Below are 16,894 nucleotides of genomic sequence, written 5' to 3' on the forward strand. Positions count from 1 at the left end.
GCACTGTTATTGACAAATTAGAATGAAATATATATTAGAAAAATAAGCAAGTGCAATCGGTATGGACGTTAAAATAACTAATAAGCAAAGTTCCACAACATTACAGTTGTAAACATCATTCGAACACACTCGACAGCCATGGTGATCACGAATAAGCTAGCGTAGGGTTGCTTAGTCGCCAATATTTCTCCCCGCGCCAAAGGTACACCATCAAGCATGCGCAGTAAGCGAAATTTGCTTAACATTATTCAACTCAATGTGCGGTCTGCCATTACGCTCTCGGGAACCGTGTCCTTTGGTACGGCAGTCAGGGTCACTAAAGACGTTTCTGTTCGGGCATCTCGCAAAAGTAGTCCTTTAGATACATTTTGCATAATGTTTAGTGAGGTTACAAGGTAGACCGTAAATTGTATTTACAAGATTTATATGTCACAACAGGTGAAATATACAAAAACTGTAATTATGATGACAGAAAGCTGAAAGGCAAAACTATGAAGTAATATTAATAGAATAGGAGCTAAAGATGTTGATTTCTATTTTAAAATTAGACACAATTCATTCTTAGATTGATCTTGAACCGAGTCAACTTTACAAAAAATTAAGTTTACACAAAAAAGAAAAATGAAGTTACAAAAAAGGCATGCATATGAAGGAAGTCTGTCATGTATATCGTTTCTTCAAACAAACAAGCAAAATATCCTACAAGATATATTATGATTGTATTTAATTTTTTTTTTAAATTTACGAAATTGATTTTCCATTTCGCCCCATTGTTTTTAACTTAGAGCTTGCTTAACATTAGCCAAATATTCGATCATAATATGTTATGCATTATTATGTAACAATGTGCAAAATAGTAAAAATAAGGATTTGAATTTGTCAGTAGATTAAAGAATAGTTCTTTTTGGGATTGCTTTCCGTTTTGATGTTTTATTACATGTTATTAGTTTTTAAATTTAAAAGTATTAAACTGTTCTTTTTAGGTGTTTTCATAAGCGAGAGAAGTGTAACTAAAACGTGCCTTGTGATTAAAATTATCGTAGTTGATTACCTGCTATATTTGCTTTGTTACTGAAACTATCAACCTGAGATCAATTTCTGAAAATTTTAGTCTTTCTAAAATTCAATGTATGGCAAGGGTTTAAAAAGCGCTATTATGTCTTGAGTTTTATAAATTTTTTATTACCTGAGATTGTTAGGATGTAAAGAGGATCTACTGTTCTCTTTTCACGGTCAGGAAGATCCTCAGGGGCGATATTAGCAAGGTTTAAATAGTCATCGAGAAAGAATTTCCTTTCAGATTCACTCTTGAGACCAACGTACATGCCTCTTAATACTCTTCCGAGAGCTACAGCTTCTTTTGAACCACGAATAGCGACAACTCCTTGTTCCTGAGGATATAACTCGTCATGTTCAACGACATTTCTTGGGATTTCACTGAAAGTAATATTAAAAGTATGTCTTTCAAAAACATGAAAATGTGTCACTGAAAAGTACTTTAATTAAATGAAGCAAACCAGTTTAGTTTAAAACAATTCATTGAAAATACATCAGAGCTCAAATATCAGTACTAGTTAGAGTCAACTACGTTTTCATTAAGGTTTATATGCTACATACTTGCCTATAAATAAATATGAAAGACTAGAGGCCAGTTATAAATTACACTCATGTCCATAAATTAAGGATAATGCAAAATCAAGCAAAGGAAGAGTTAGAAGCAAAACAAATTTGACTTATTTGTAAAGCTTATTTATTAAACAAAAGGTAAAGAGCAAAAAAAAAGATGCTATATGTTTGATATTATTAAAAAAATAGCGATTTTTCTCCCTGGAGCAAATTACAAATAACAATCTATTTACAAAAACCAATATTACATGGTTGGTATGATTCTAAATACATTGTATGTCTCCCAGACGACGCAATACATTCCGTACAACGCCTAGGCATGCTGAGTATCAAATTATCGATCTGATCTTGGGGGATATTACATCACTCAAAAAGCAATGCTCTCCGAAATTCCGGTAGACATGTAGGAGGAGGTCGACGAGCTGCAACTCATCGGCCAAGCATATCCCCCACGTGCTCTACTGGATTCAAATCCGGTGAGAATGCTGGCCAGTCCATACGGGTGATATCCTCCGATTGAAGGCATTCGCTTACGATGTTTGCACGGTGAGGACGGGCGTTGTCATTCATAAACACAAATTGTGCGCCCACGGCGCCCCGAAACAAACGCACATGTTGTTCCAGAATGACGTCCGGATAGATTTGGCTTGTCATGGTTCCAATTTCAACATGCAGGTCAGTTCTGGAACCCAGAATAATTCCACCCCAAACGAGCACTCCTGCACCACCGTAACGGTGTCGTTCAATGATGTTTTCTTGGTGGTAACGGGTACCTGGAGCTCTCCATATGAAAGTCCGGCGAGAATCAGACTGCAAGCTAAACCTGGACTTGGCGGAAAACATCACACAAGCCCACTGTTGCGGTGTCGACAATGCATGGTCTCTACTCTAGGCTAATCGCAGGCGACAGTGAGTTGCAGTAAGTGGAACGCATCTGACAGTTCTAAAAGCATATAGACTAATCTGCCCTAAGCGTCTGTACACGGTCTGCCTTGAAATTGTCGTACCAGTGGCTGAAGAGAGCTGACGAGACAGGTCTGAGGCTGTGCTCCGCCTGTTTCTTTTGGCAGTAACTGCCAAATACCGGTCCTCATTCGGCGTTGTAACTCTGGGGCGACCTGTGCTGTAACGTCTACTCACATTAGCATCATCTTGGAATGGTTGCCAAAGCCTGGAGATGACACTCTGGGCAATTCCAAGTTCGTCTGATACTTCCAGTTGGGTACGCCCACATTCCAGACGGCCGATAATTCTGCCACGTAAAAAATCATCCAAATGCATCCTTTGTGTCATAACTATTCGGTTATTGCACTGAAATGCTTATAAAGCGTCTGCGAACAATTTTACTTCTTTGCCTGTATTCCTTATTATTATTCTCTCTTACACTCTCGTCATTGTGACGTACCATCGGTGTCATCTGGTTACTTCCTGAAATTTGCATATGATTCTTGAAGATGTGTGTAATGATTTTACAGGTGATATATTTATTTTAGAGTTCGATTTCTGCGTGACTCCGAATTATCCTTAATTTATGGACATGAGTGTAATATAAAAATAATTACTCCGTAGGAATACCTTTAAATATTATTTAAATCAACAAAAACACTAAATTAATAACAAAACTAGTTTTATTTTACTTAGGAAGAAAAATAAATTATCCAGAAAACTGAAATTTCATATACCGTATATTGCGGGTATAATGCGCACTTTTAATACAAAAAATAGGGAAGAAATTTTATCGCCTGCAGTCAACGTAAGTGACTCAGCTAAAGTATGAATTTTCATATTTTTTGCAATCATTTCTGATACTTGATAAGAAACAATCCGAGTTTCATTAGAAATAGTCATTAATACTTTTAGAAAAGTTAAGCCGCTTTTGTCTATCGTTGAGACAATCTCTTGAAAAGACTTACAGATTTATCATGTAAATTAAAGCGTATATTTTAAAAAATGTTTACTGAATTTACTGGGAATTAATAATTAATTTTGTAGAGACAGTAGGACTTTTTTGGTGGCTGGAGAGATGGAAAATTAGCAACCGCCTTCGCCGGGAATCGAACCAGGGACCTCTGGAATACAGGCCCAGCGTGCAGAACCACTACACCACGAAGGCACGCTAGGAAAGTGGGAGAAATACCTTATATATTCCCATTTTTAAAGGGCGACTGGTGTTTTTAGGGAACCCAATCGCCAAATGCTAGGAAAGTAGGAGAAGTACCTTATAATTTTACCATTTGCATATTAAACGCAGCCAAAAAGCATTATCGTTACTCTCGTCCAAGGTAAACCAAAGCTTAAATAACTTTCATTTTATATGCCAGTAGGCCGCGATTTTGATTTCTTACTTATCCCTAACTTTTGTTAATTTTCAGAATTGGATTCTTCAGTACCATCTTTCTTTTTTTAGAAATCTATCCACTTAATTTGGATGCATTTAATCTAAAAATAAGTAATATACACATAACATCCACTTCCAAGACTTTCAAAATAAGTAATATACACATAACATCCACTTCCAAGACTTTCAAAATAAGTAATATACACAAAAAGCATACCACATTTCCCACATTTATGCCTCACAGAGTCAGTGACAAGCGACAAGCGTGACAAGTGTGTCGTTCCTTACTAACAGTACCAGGACCTTGCGTGGATGCAGAAAAAGCATTTTCAACTGTAGATAATTTGTGCACAAAAATACGTTCTAGGCTTAACGAAAATTCAGTATATGCATTATGCTTTTTACGATCACATTTAAAAAATATGCTGTTAACAGATAAGTTGTTTTTTTCTGTTAGCAGACATTATATAATAGATTACACGACAAGATATTTATGTGATATATGCTATTCTTAATAATAGTACTGTTGCGTACCTACGGGTTCATATTAGACTGAAGGCACAGAGGTCCAATGAGAGGTTAATAATTTATTTATATCAAAATAAACACTTCACAGTTCTGTAATTTTCTGCCGATATTCTCTTATAGGTGTCACAGTATCCCACAGTGCAATCAGTACTTACGCTTCAACTACAAAAAACGTTAAACATAACGCATCTAAAGAGAAAGCTAACTCGGATATATCTCATTTCACGCGGAAATAACGACTCGCACAACAATAACTAAGCAACAAGTAGATGCTCTTCTCTTAAATAGTTTTCAACAGACTACGAGATATTTCTAGTACTTTCTTCTTCTCGAAATTACTGGAAAGCAATAGAAGGGTTGAACTACTATTACAGCTAACATAACGCTCAACTACATTTATTCAATTTCAATGCATATTACGGTGATGCAGGGACCAAACTATAATGCCGCCAAATGGTCGCCGTTTGGCGACTTTTGGCGATTTCTCGCAAATTACCAAAATACCCATTTACTCAATGTTAAATGCACTTGTCCTTATATTTTTACTTTTCCAGCATAGCTTCTCTTTAGATTTTCCATGTTACGAAAGAAATACAACAATTTTACTTATAATTCTACTAAAATAACATATCAAAATTCGAAACAGTATTAATAACAATAATATTGTATTGCAATGCTTTATTTTTTATATTACATTGTTTTTTCTAATGTTATAAACTATTATTTTACTCCTCTTATTAATAATATTTGATTATAACATTTGCATTCTTATTTTATACTTGTACATAACAAATTTGTTATTATAATTTTTACAGTTTATGCATTTTTTGTTTAAAACTTGTAAATACGGCAAAGAAACATTTGTGTTTTTGTACCTTTTTTGAAAAAGTTATAGACCTGGTATTTCAGTATAACGTTTAAAAAAGCACCGATAATGTATTTTAGGTACTGTATTGCAATCACTACTTATAATGTATATCTCTTAGATTTTGTATATTTCGTACCTTTCACTTTTCTTTATTTTAGTACCTTGCTATAATGTCTCTTATCCTATAACACTTTCTTTAATTTAGAAAAACTGTCTGGCATAGCCTAGTGCGTTGACGTTGACAATAACAGATAACAGACTTTACGTTGCTGACAGAAATGATTAGATTGTAATAGATTCTAAAGAGAACTAGTAACGTTTAATTATTTTCGTACAATTTTAGAGGACGCTGCATTTAATTAAAACACACGGGCATACCTGCCGTTTCCAGGTGAAAAGATTCTAGCGTTAAATCTATTATAACGCTCGACTGAATGAGAAATCATGAAGAACAAACTACACTTTTCATCCTCAGAATATGGCTCTACTAGTCTCTCTGGTTTCTTCTGCCTTTCTTCGTCATTTCTTTCCCACAAAATTTCTATCTTGTCATCTTTAGAGTCTGGAGGCTCCCATTGACTAGCTCCGGCACCTTTCTTATATTCGACATTTTCATGAAAATAGCTGGAAACAGATGGAATGATCATTAATTACTTTAAAACAATGAAAATCAAAGTCTTAAGTAAGTAAGTGATTATGATAACTGACATTGAACTATTATGAACTATTGCAAATACCAACTATTAATATAGAACCATTCCTAGAGCCTAACTTATTTAATAATCCTGCTGAATAGACATGAAATATACAAAATACTAACAATTGGGAACTGTTTACCTAATTATGGACTTATTTATTATTGACTGTAAAGAACTATTATAAACACAAATTTATAAGAACTAAATGCCAGTGAACTATTATAAAAAAAAAAAAAACTGAAATGTTTCAGATTTTAAATTACGTCCAAAGGGGCGTTTTTTAACATTTTGTGTGTTACCTTTCTTTATTAAATATCATGTTCCTCGCACTTAAACCATAAGATCCAGTGCAACAGCAATATCGCAAAATAGTTTTAAAACGAGCATATCTTTAGAATTTCCGATACAGAGACTCACGCGCTGGAGATAAAAATGTTTTTTCTGCACAACGTTGCCATTGCTCGCTTTGAAATCCTTGAGTTTGTTAATCAAAAATTCGTCAAAGTTTTAAAAAATAGGAAATCGATCATAAAACAAATTTCAAATTTGGTCTTCCACATGCTCATATTCGTTGGAGGATTACGTTATTCAAAATTCGATGACTCTATGTACCGTTGTTTTATCACAATACGAGAAATATACATACATTTATGCAGATTTTTCATTATTTAATTTCTTCAAATATAATGCAGGACTCTAACATTTTGTGGCAACAGTTTGAAAAGTGAACCGACATTTATGAGTCCGACGCAAAATGCCAAAACGAAACTAATAGTCCTTCGGGATTCAAATCCCTTTGGACTAATTATTCTTGTTGTTTATAACACCAATAATTTTGCCAGTAACCTATTATGAACTACTAAGAATTATTTACAGATATCCTATAAATGTAATATTATGAATTATATACAAATTATTTACGAACTATATACCAATGAACTATTTGTGAAATGTATGCCCATGTATTACTTTCAACTTTTATGAACTATTACAATAATAAACTATTAGGATCAATGAACTATTTATCATTGATGTATTGAATATATAAACAGTGTTATATTTGGATATATGTATTGAATTATTATACTAAACTAAATTGAATTATACATTGCATTATATATTGGAATTAGTGAAACACTAAATTGTACTATTCATTTAAGTACTGTACTAATTAATTTAAATTCTCAAACCTATACCATCTATTAATAACAAGTCAAAATTGTATTGTATTAATTGTATCAATTGTATTATACTGAATATATATGTATTGCTACCACCAAGACCAAATTGTACCATCAAGTCAAAACTGGATATGTATCCAAAGCATGTAAGGGCGATGGCACCACCTGTTGAAATGTTATGTACATTTTTGTATAGATTTTCGAAATTTTAATAAATGTCCAAAGTCTTGATTGAGAGTCTAGGGGTTCACAGGAGATCAGTTGTTTCCAGCCACGACAGCTCGGTGAGCCCTGTGATCTTTTGGGTTTTCTCTAGATTGAAGTGTGATGAGACTAACCTATATAACTTATAGTAAACATTAGGTAACTTAAGTACTCATAATATTAAAGAAAATAAGTACATGATATTAAAGAATCTGAGGTGTAACAAATAAACAATGCTATGTATTATGATCGAAATTCATAACAAATAAAATATACAATTAAAACCAAGTTTTATTCCTTCGAAATACAAGAAAACTCACTACGTTTTTTTACGTATTTTCAGCATTTGTTAAAATGGAAGACAGCTCTGAATAATCTGTTCCGACCAACATGCCACAGACCACCTGCTACAGCAGGTATGATAAATTTACGAAAATAAGGGATGTATTAGGAATTGAGGCATAGTCTACTTATCAAAACTCTACAAAAGAAAACCACTTGGTATTAAGTTCAAATGCCATAATTTTAATGCAATCTGTTTTCATTCTGTTCTTACTATCGAAATTTGTGGCAAATTTTAATTGAAGTTACTTTGCAGATGGTTTCGATAATAGTCTTTCTGAAAAAATGCCGGAAACAGAAGAGAGGCAAGCATCATAGTTTGCATTCATCTGTGGCATAAGTTATTTTTCCAAATAAATTTTAAATCGTGAAGAATAAACCGTGAAATATAGACATATCTCACGACAGCAAGATGGCCACATAAAACATTTATGAAGTATGTTAAAAAACTTAATTTACATCTACTTAAACCTAACAAAGCTTTGTCACCAGTTGCATGTTTTGTTTATTATGTAAAATATATATAAGATTTAAGTAAATAAGGTAATTATTTGTAATTGCGTAATACTTGAGCTAAAGCTGCAAAGTAATAAAATAATAATTTATTTTCTAGTATACTATTTTATTTAAAAAAGTGTTTAAAATTCTACTGAAATGAATTTACTCATTAGAATATCTAAAATGTAATTATTAAAAAGGAGTAATTAAAAGCAAAAATGCAACCAACAAACTAAGTAATTATCGTTTCATTGACTGGAAATTATATATATATAGTTCGAAAAGTAGTAGGACTGAATTAAAAAAAATATTCACACTTTTGACATATCGACTTAATAGTTTTCCAAACATGCAACAACGCAGCATTTCCAGAGAGTCTACGAATCACAGAAGGTTCCCTGGAACGCAGAAACTGGAATGCTCTTCGGATCTCTCGTTACGACCTCTTGAATGGCCTGCACCGAGTCGTGGTGCTTCCCTTTCATGATCGTTTTCAGTCGTGGAAAGAGAAATAAATCTGAAAGAGCGACATCTGGGCTATGGGCTGGAAAGGATGTAAATAAAGCTGGGGAACTGGGAATTCTGTGATGCCATGTTTGGTCAGGAAGTCCATGACAGCAAAGGCAATTTGGCTCGGAGCATTGCCGTGATGGAGTCTCCATGGTCCAGCGACTTCTGGACGGACGAGGGCGACTCGTTTTCTGAGTTTGAGACGCTGAGTTCAAAAGATGTCGCACTTTTACTAAGTTTTGGTCACTTTTTGCCGTTGAAGGGCGTTCTGATCGTTGCTCATCTTCAATTTGCTCTCTTCCGTTCCGAAACAATTGGTGCCACTCAAAAATATTGAATTGATCACCACAAGCAGTCTTGACAATGTCCTGGATCTGACTCCCAGTTTGATGCAAAATTTGACTGCGTAACGCTGCTCTAACAAACGACTGATTGTGGAGATGACAAGACACCTTGAAAGAGGTGCCTTAAACTCAATCTACACTCCATGAAGGCTTAAACTCAATCTACACTCCATAAAGGCTTGGAGACGACTGGCGACCGGTGCGCTGGTAACTATGATCATCTACAACCCAACCAGAGCAGTAACATCCTCCTCTCTCGCTACGTTTGGTGGGAAAAAACATTCCTACTATTTTCCGAACAATCCTGTATATACATATGTAGACAAAAAGTGAGAAGTTTTATAACCAAGTCCACGAAGACACGTATTTTGTTTTAAAATAAAAATTTGTGATATATATACATAATAAACTAAGTATATATATATATATATATAATGTTGTATGATCTTAAATTCATTTAGTGCGAAAACAAGTTACTACTACTTGCGCAATTGCTGCAAAGTTAGTTAATAATAATTTATTTCCTAAACAATATTGATTAATTGATTATATTATCTCCTAAGTTTAATTAAAGTAGAATTATTTTAAAAGAGTGAATCCATACTGGTAAGTTATATTTTGAAAGATGTTTTGAAGTAATTTGAAAGCAAAATGTTAATAATGTTTTAACGGGAACTGGAGTTAAATCATCATGAAGAATAAAATTTCAATTGTAAAAAGAAAAATTAAAAACATGTAATCATTGTCATTGATCGGAAATTAGTTGACTTTTCAAGGGGAACAAACCAACTCCCGTTCAATGAACAATAATTGATAAAAATACGTAAATACGAAGGTGTTTCGTCTTTACTCGAGTTATAAGTTAAAACCAAATCGGCAATTCTAGTCAGGTCAAATATTTCCGCGAATAGAAGGGATTATGAACCAATGCTAATACTCAAAGAACTTATTCTTATGAAGCATTTTAGTCAATTCAATTTGGAGTGAAAAGCAATTTCTGTAGAGAAATCCTAAATAACCCGAGTAACCGTCCCCGACACCTTCATGTTTATGCATTTGAGTTCTATATTATTTGCAAAAGTTAAACATTGGAAATTGTCATTATGAAATCGAATTTAAAGTAAAGTTGAAATAAACATAGAAGATTACAAAATAAGATAAATAATGCAAACTTTGTAGAAACAAATCAAAGACAATATAAAAATTATGTAAAAAATAATATAAAAAATAATATATAATAAGAACAGTGAATGTACATGAAGATATAAAGACCAGAAAAGGTATTAAGTAACTTACATTCTTTCTAGTGGGGGAGTTGGCAAAGTGTTCTCTTCGTGTCTGACTCATAAGTGTAGGGTGTCCGAAAATTCTTATCGGCAGTGGGGGCTTTGAATAATATCAGTCGGTAAAACTTGGGTGAAGTAATTTATGGTAGTGGGTGGGACTCGGAATTCTTGAGGGATGTATTATGTGGAGTTATTATTTGAGTGAGACTGTCTGTTAAGATTTTTTTGAAAATACTAGTGAATAGAAATTAATTAATTTCTGGCTTATATATATATATATATATATATATGTGTGTGTGTGTGTGTGTGTGTAAGACAAAAAATATGTAAATCAACTTTATAGTTTAATTTAGCAATAGTTTCTTAGTTCCTCATTTTTAATTGACTACTTCTTCTCTAGTTATAAATTTCTCGAAACTGCGTCATATTTGAAAACTGATTCCTTATTATGTCATCTTAAGCTTTCGCACTGCCTATATGTTAACCAATCAGGTCAACGAAATATTTTACTATAAATACCATGGCAATCCAACTACCCTACCCATAAAACTTTCCTCAAATGTGATCAACACAACAAGGAAATCATTAAGAAATTAGGCAATTATGACTACGTCATAGAGCATCATAAAAGATCTTGCATTATCCCTCATAATTATAAATAGTAGGGCTTCTTTATATTATTTAATATTTTTTCATTTACTTCATTTAAATAAGTTTTATATTTTATTCATATTTAACCAAGTTTTTATTTCGTACCTTGCAAAGAAGATTTTTTGTACCTCATATAGCAGGTTTTGTAGACTGTATTTGTACATATTGTATTATATTCTGTATGCGATAGCTCTGTGTCGTAGTGGATAAGACAAACAAATGGGAACTTTCCATGACCGGTTAGAGACCTGTTAGATTTGTTTACGCACATATACCAGTACAAAACTGTTTCTCTTTTTGCAACTTATTTTTATGCTCTTCACTGTATTTATGCCAAATAGAATTTGTCTCAAGAAACTATCTCAAGGAAAATATACTTCTTCAAAGTTATGCCATTGCTTTATCCCATAGTATCAGATGGTTTCACATGAACGTCACTCCAAAGATACTCTATTACTGAAGATTATTGTAGTCAGCAGATGGCGTCTTACGTCTTTATCTTATGAGATCCGCACCCAGTGCTTTAAGACTTTCCTCTTGTTCGGAGTTTTTTTCCTCATCTTTATGCCATTAGGAACTTAAGAAATATAGACTGTTAAAGGCCTCAACAAGCCGCACGCCTTTTACACGAATAGTGTCCCGTGATCTGTGACTACCCTACCTCTTTCTCTGCGTACGCTTGCTAGGTAAAGAACGTCTCTTGCTTGACTGTTTCTGTTAAAAAAAAAAAAAAAAAAAGCGTCATCATCAAAACTGTGGGGTGCAAAGGGGCCCCGTTGTGATGTGCCATGCCATAGGACAATCAACAAGTAATAAAGAGATATTTGGATTATCAAGTGATTATGTAATTCTTCAAAAGTTTTCTTCGGATCTTCCACTACGTAATTGATATTTTCAGTGATCTTCTAACCACAATCCCCTCGCGACTGCAAAATAAGGTCTTCCCTAGTCAAACAATCTCAAATTACTGCAGGGAACTAAATTATATCATCATATGTATATTAAATATTTTAAAAAAATTATAAATAACCATAGGTGTAATCCTTTGTAAAAATATCTTACAATGCTTCATACCAATACTCTTGACATCTGTAACTTAACTCCAAACTCCGAAGTTGGTAAGTGTATTTTTTAAGCAATTTTACTTCACAAGATAAATTTAGCTAACAAAACGTTTTATAGGTAAATGCTTAAAAATTAGTAAAAGTACTTACCTTCGAAGGAGATAAAATAACTCTTGCTTGAGACCTATATTAGGGTTAGCTGCTTCGAGCTTTTCCACAAGAGCGATAAAGTTCTCCAGGGTGCTCGCAAGAGGCATCGTTTGACCATTAACTAATACTCTCTCTTTTTCCCTTTCGTAGCATATAGGTTTAATTTGCGTAAGAAATTCGTCGCGAGTTAAAGCACTCCATGCTGGTTGTAGCAGAAGAACAGCTGAAAGAAAAAAGATGATTCCATTTTTACCGATCAAAATATGTAAAATTTAAGAATTTGACGCGAATTGTCTTTCATTTGGATAATCAATAGTCACATGACACACCTAGAGGGCATGTATAAGATAACTATGAAGAAGTAGATGTATAAGGAATAAAGCACAGGATATAATAGAATTGATGGTAGTGATAGAAGATGTCAATGTTTATGATGTCAATGGTAGTGATGAACATGTCAAAGTAAAATGTTTTATAATGCAGTGCATGGAGGAATGTGAAATGTGAACGTGGAAACATAGCAAGAACAAATGCAAGCAAGAGCATGGAAGATAAAATTTGTTTTAATGATAGTTATTGAGACGAAATAGTGTTTGATATTTGAGAGAGCTGTTCAAATGAACGACCAGTAACTGCAATAAATGCATTCCAACACAACGACGGATCCCGTTTACAAGATGCAACTCGGTACTCTCGAAAACCTTGTTGCCAGAATTAGCACCACTACTGCAGAAGTACATGGTATGTCATGCATCTTTTAAGGTGTTCATCCATCCAATCACTTCTTCATCGTTGTGATGCAAATACTGCATCTGACTGTCCTTCATCTGAGAAAGGTTCGTAAATATCAAGTTTTTTAGAAATCATCCTTTGTCAGAAACGTTCCAGGAAATGTTTTTTATTTCTGAGTTTACAGAACTAAAAAGGAACAAATATTGTTTTTATGTTATCTGGTATGTATTCGTACTTGATAAGACCTTGGCCATGTTTCCGCTCAATCTTACTAGGGGACAGAGCTGTGCTTAGCAGCACAGTGGTCTGATTGTTGTCGCATTCGTTAAGGTGACGCAATGGATGCTGATTGTGAGCAAAGAATGAACATTAAGTTCTGTGTTAAGCTCGGATAACCCCTAGTGAAACGTGGAACATGATTTAAGCAAGAAATATAAGCGAGATACTTTCAAGAATCCGAATTGTGTGTTTCCGAGTGGCACAAAAGGTTTCGTGATTCAGTGCAAGATGATCCTAGAACTGGTTGTCCGTCTATAGCACATACCGATGCAAACGTGGAGCGTGTAAGGCAGTTATTGCAAGAAGACTATCGTGTAAGCAGACCGTCGTGTACGTACGGTATCAGAACTGAATTTGAATCGTGATGTGTGTGATAAGATTACTCGAAGATATACGGAAACGGAAACTTAATGTAAGAATGTCCCTCACTCACTAACAGAAGAATAAAAAGTCGAAGAATTTCTGCTGAACTATTGGATAGAGCCAGACGTGATCGCACATTTGTGTCAAAGATTACTGTGATTGTTTCTTGTTTCCGTGAGTGAAAAGGTGACAGAAAGGAAAGCTTCATCAAGATTATTGCAGACATCCAATAGGCTGTGACAAATGAGCTAGCAAGCATCGCAGTTGAAGATTTCCTTGCTTGCTTCCAAGAGCTTCAGAAGCGTTGACAGTTGTGCATAGATAGACAAGGGGACTACTTTGATAGAGGCTAGGATCATTACTTGGCAAGTGCAAAGGTCTATTTTTTTACGACCTTTGTCCTGAAACTTTTCTGACAAAGGATGTACTTCTTGTAAATATCCGTGATTAAGATGAATTCTCGTTTTCCATGTTCTTCGTACTTACTGTGCTGAAATTTCCTTCCCATCACATACTATACTACGCAAACTATTATTTTTTCCATATTTAATTGCCTTTTGAAGTTGTGATTAGAAGGTCTGTTAATGAAATTATTCATAAGAAAGAGTTTCACACTCAAAACTAGAACGTAGAAATTATACAATGAAGTATATACAGCAATACAATATAACACAAAAATAACAATATTACAAAGATTTTATAATTATAAAATAACCGAAAAAAACTCATTTTATATGTCATACATGAAAAGTAGAAAACTGATTTTGTTACCCCTCTTTCACTCATTGCAGAAACACCATGCTAATATTAAATGTAATTCATTTATTACAAATTTACATTTCATAAAATGAAGTAGTAGGCACTCATTATGCGACAACTACACTGCTGGCCACCGTAAATGCTACACTCTGAAGGAAGCATGCAAATAACATGAAATTTACAACGTGCATTAGTGGAGGTGAGATATGCAAATGATTAGAATTTCAGCGCAGATGCATATCACGCGCGCCTGTGGCGCCACTTAAAGCGCTATTTAAGGCTTGGAGTCTTCGACGATTTCAAGTTCGGCAATTGTGTTTTTCTTGGGTTTTTTTTTTTTTTTTTTTTTTTTCAAAATACGATCAACGATCGCATCCACCTCAGTGCACCCCTTCACGTGATGTGATGACAGGAACATTGTGCGCATGGCAATGACGGATCGCTCAGTCACATCAACAACCATAGCACAGCGCATTCAGTCTGTAACGCATCATCCAGTGTATGTGCGTACCATTCGACGCCGTTTACAGCAGAGTGGTCTGTCCGCAAGACGTCCATTGCTTCGTCTACCTTTGACGCAGAACCACAGATGTCTCCCGCGTCAATGGTGCGACGAAAGAAGCGTGTGGACGACAGAATGATTGAAATTGATTTACTGACATGTCACGCTTCTGTCTGCAACACCACAATGGTCGGATTCGAGTCTGGAGACACCGTGGAGAGAGGATGCTGAACAGCTGCGTTATGCACCGCCACACCAGTCCTGCACCGGGTATTATGGCATGGAACTGTATTCTCGCACTTCTCTAATACGCTTTGCCGGTACTTTAAACAGCCAGAGTTACATCTCCGAGGTTTTGGAGCCAGTTGTCCTTCCTTACCTTCAGGGCTTACCCGCGGCCATATGTCAATAGGATAATGCGCAACCACACGTGGCAGGCATTGTCCAAGGGTTCTTCGTCAATCGCCAGATTGAATTGCTTCCCTGTCCGGCTCGCTCTCCGGATCTTTCGACGATAGAAAGCATGTGGTCCATGGTTGCTGAACGATTGACGCAGATTACATCCCAAGCTGCCACACCAGATCAACGTTGGCAACGTGTGGAAGCTGCTTGGTGTGCTGTATCCCAAGTACACATCCAAAGTCTCTTTGAAACAATGCCGAGGCGTGTGGCAGCGGTGATCTCCAATAATGGCGGCTACTCTGGCTACTGATTCTGGAAGGAACCACACTTCACAGAAGTTTATAAATTTAATCATTTGATACTTGGTCAACATGTTATCTAAATAAATTTTGTTGTGATATCTCTTGTCTTTCTTGGTGTTGCAATTTGGGTGGCCAGCACAGTGTATTTTAATTTCTGTTAACAGTTAAGATTTAAATTGTAAGGTGTTTGTCTTTTCATTTCTCGTGCCATAATAATTCGCTGGATTCAGTAGCTCATGAAAATTTGTGTAATAAGCAAGCGAAATTATATATTTGCAGCCCAAGCTGCTGTAGAAATATGGACAAAATTGCTGACTCAAGTGATTACTATGATGTAGAATAGCTACTTCGAGAGTTACCAGGAAACGACAGATCCCGTTCAGAAAGTAATCAGTGTTAATGTTTAGCTATTAGTGTAAACTCACACGTAGGTCTTATCGTGTTGATGTCACTTCTTATTTACCCAAAGCAGCATCGTCAAATGTTTGTAGAAATGTAACAACAGTATCAGTTGCACTGTTGGTCAAAAACTACTGCACACTCTTTATTTTTCTGACTTCCAGACGCTGACAGCAGAAGCATACACAAATCGACACCGAGGATAAACTGCTCTACTCAGATTGATACCCTTTGGTAGACAGGCATTAGAAATCTTACTCTAACGAGGCCTACTGACACGATCCTTAATTGCGAAATGCTCGTCTGTAGTGTGTTTTTACAGGCCACTTCTGCGTACCCCTATATATCAATTCAAACAAATTCTTATACAGTTTTAAATATCTTTTAACATTGGAGGAAAAACTACAATTTAAAATTAAAATTAAAAAAAATCTGAAATCTTTCTTTTGATTTTGTATTACGCCCAAAGAAGCGTTTTTAATGTTTTGTGTGTTAGCTTTACTTATTAACTATCATGTTCTTCGCACTTAAACCATAAAATTCAATTATACAGCAGTATCACAAAATATTTTAAGCTTTCAGATTTCGTATTCATTTTCGTGCTATTTGTTTTGCCTGTTTTGTTGAGTTTTTCTTTTTTACATTTTAGTCTTTTGCATACAAAGTAGTCCCATTAAGTCATTAGCTTTCATTTTACAAGACCTGTTACAAATTACATTCTAGTCAAGCGTAACAAGCGTTGCATTATCATGAGTACAAGAGCCTCACATATATTAAGAACTGTTTTCAAAATCTGCTCAAGCATTTAATGTTGGAAAAGTGTTGACCCTTGAAACATCTAACTTACATTGGAAAAGTTGCAATCTAA

General features: G+C 34.8%; 1 protein-coding gene and 1 non-coding gene across 2 annotated transcripts in view; both read right to left on the bottom strand.

Annotated features, from left to right (window-relative positions):
* LOC118189215 (uncharacterized) overlaps positions 1-16,894 on the bottom strand; it is an 85,017-nt gene that overhangs the window by 48,599 nt on the left and 19,524 nt on the right. The window contains exons 3-5 of the mRNA XM_085812893.1: positions 12,289-12,511; positions 5,739-5,984; positions 1,187-1,437 (exon numbers count right to left, since the gene is read on the bottom strand). Coding sequence (XP_085669019.1) covers positions 1,187-1,437; positions 5,739-5,984; positions 12,289-12,511 — 720 coding nt within the window. The remainder of the gene's footprint in view (positions 1-1,186; positions 1,438-5,738; positions 5,985-12,288; positions 12,512-16,894) is intronic.
* On the bottom strand, positions 3,666-3,739 carry TRNAT-UGU (transfer RNA threonine (anticodon UGU)). The gene has a single exon. It is a non-coding gene; the product is annotated as a tRNA-Thr (tRNA).

This window comes from Stegodyphus dumicola, chromosome 3 (assembly GCF_044657685.1).
Source record: "Stegodyphus dumicola isolate Sdum_Otavi_A_Nest chromosome 3, ASM4465768v1".
Taxonomy (NCBI): Eukaryota; Metazoa; Arthropoda; class Arachnida; order Araneae; family Eresidae; genus Stegodyphus; species Stegodyphus dumicola.